Raw genomic sequence first — 1,358 nt, 5'->3', positions numbered from 1 at the left:
CAGACTTGGCTCTTGAGTATTAGTGCAAATAAGACATTGAGGACACAATGATATGACAAACATCTTTTATTAGGAAACTTTGATGTAGCAAGCGAAATGATGATAAATAATATAAATGTATTAGTTTTACAGTGCATAATCATTAAGACTATACTCACACAGATTTTGGGCAGAAATCAATTCTGACTTGATAGTCATGAAATGCTGAAAAATTCAGCACATAAAACCATACAGTGTGCAATTAACAACGAAACCAGCTGATGCTCTCCATTTCTCTGACAATCTGTTTGGCATGAGGATCAAACTGGAACTGAGTTTTTCCATGGAAGAGGTAGACATAGCCTAGAAATAAAATTTCATCCAATTATATTTCATAGGTGATTTCTTGTCAGTATTTTGGAAAAAAAAAACCAACATAAACAACCCATGTATACTTGTTATTTTTCATTTCCATCTCATTAAGGTTAATAACATGTTTTTGAAAACAAATTATTCTATCTACAGAAGCCCAAATATTCAAGTAAACCCAGGTTAAAGATATGTTTTACCTACCATTTTCCTGGAAAGCAGCATCAACTCTGATTTTTTTTCCAAAGTGGGAGACTATTTTCCTGGGATAACCATGATCCATGGATTTTTTCTTTTCATCGTATCTTAACACAAGAAACATCATTACCATTTGTGAGGAAGCAGACAATATTTTGAAAGTCCAAAGAAAATTTGTACACATAAGCAACTCTACTGTTACTAAGAAGTCTTATAAAGATTAGCCAAGGTAGCTTTTTGATTCTTCCTATTATATATTAAAGTTCTCAGATTATGAGTGTCTTGAGATTCGAAAATCCTGCCTTTGGTAAAGTCTGTAACAAAGCTTTCAAGGACCTTGGGAATGCAGTCCAGGAATTTACTAATGCATTTCTGGACTGTTCAGAGCCTTGGCCATCATTTGCTCATAAAATGAGTTTCTATTCTGGGGCACTGGATATTCAGTTTGGTATAAAAGCAAAACACAAAACTTGGGAGTAGAAGGTGGTAGCACAGTCCTGAAAAATACTCATATTAGTGTCAACAATGTACTTTTTAAAGAAATTTACTCTGAAGTTTGTCATGAGCTACACTTGAATTCTAAATATGACCAACTGTACAATTGAAGAATATTTATAGTTTGTTCACAGAGAAGTTCAGTTACAACGCTTTTTATTACAGTTCATTTTGTTTGAAATGTGAATGAAAAGTGGACACTATCACAACATGTCAGAAAAGCAGCTCCATTGTGGAGAAAAAGTGAAAAATTTACTAGAAGAATCACTCTTCTATTGGGCAGATGTTTCATTAAGTTGCAAGTAATTACATTCCTG

General features: G+C 33.4%; 1 protein-coding gene across 1 annotated transcript in view; it reads right to left on the bottom strand.

Annotated features, from left to right (window-relative positions):
- Positions 1-241: 241 nt before the first annotated feature.
- The window catches only part of LOC104128912 (interstitial collagenase), a 6,642-nt gene continuing 5,525 nt past the window's right edge, over positions 242-1,358 (bottom strand). The window contains exons 9-10 of the mRNA XM_009641767.1: positions 553-653; positions 242-342 (exon numbers count right to left, since the gene is read on the bottom strand). Of these exons, the coding sequence (XP_009640062.1) occupies positions 242-342; positions 553-653 (202 nt within the window). The remainder of the gene's footprint in view (positions 343-552; positions 654-1,358) is intronic.

This window comes from Egretta garzetta, unplaced genomic scaffold (assembly GCF_000687185.1).
Source record: "Egretta garzetta isolate BGI_Z169 unplaced genomic scaffold, ASM68718v1 scaffold547, whole genome shotgun sequence".
Taxonomy (NCBI): Eukaryota; Metazoa; Chordata; class Aves; order Pelecaniformes; family Ardeidae; genus Egretta; species Egretta garzetta.
Note: the sequence above shows the minus strand (reverse complement) of the source record. Positions and strands in the feature narration are given on the sequence as shown.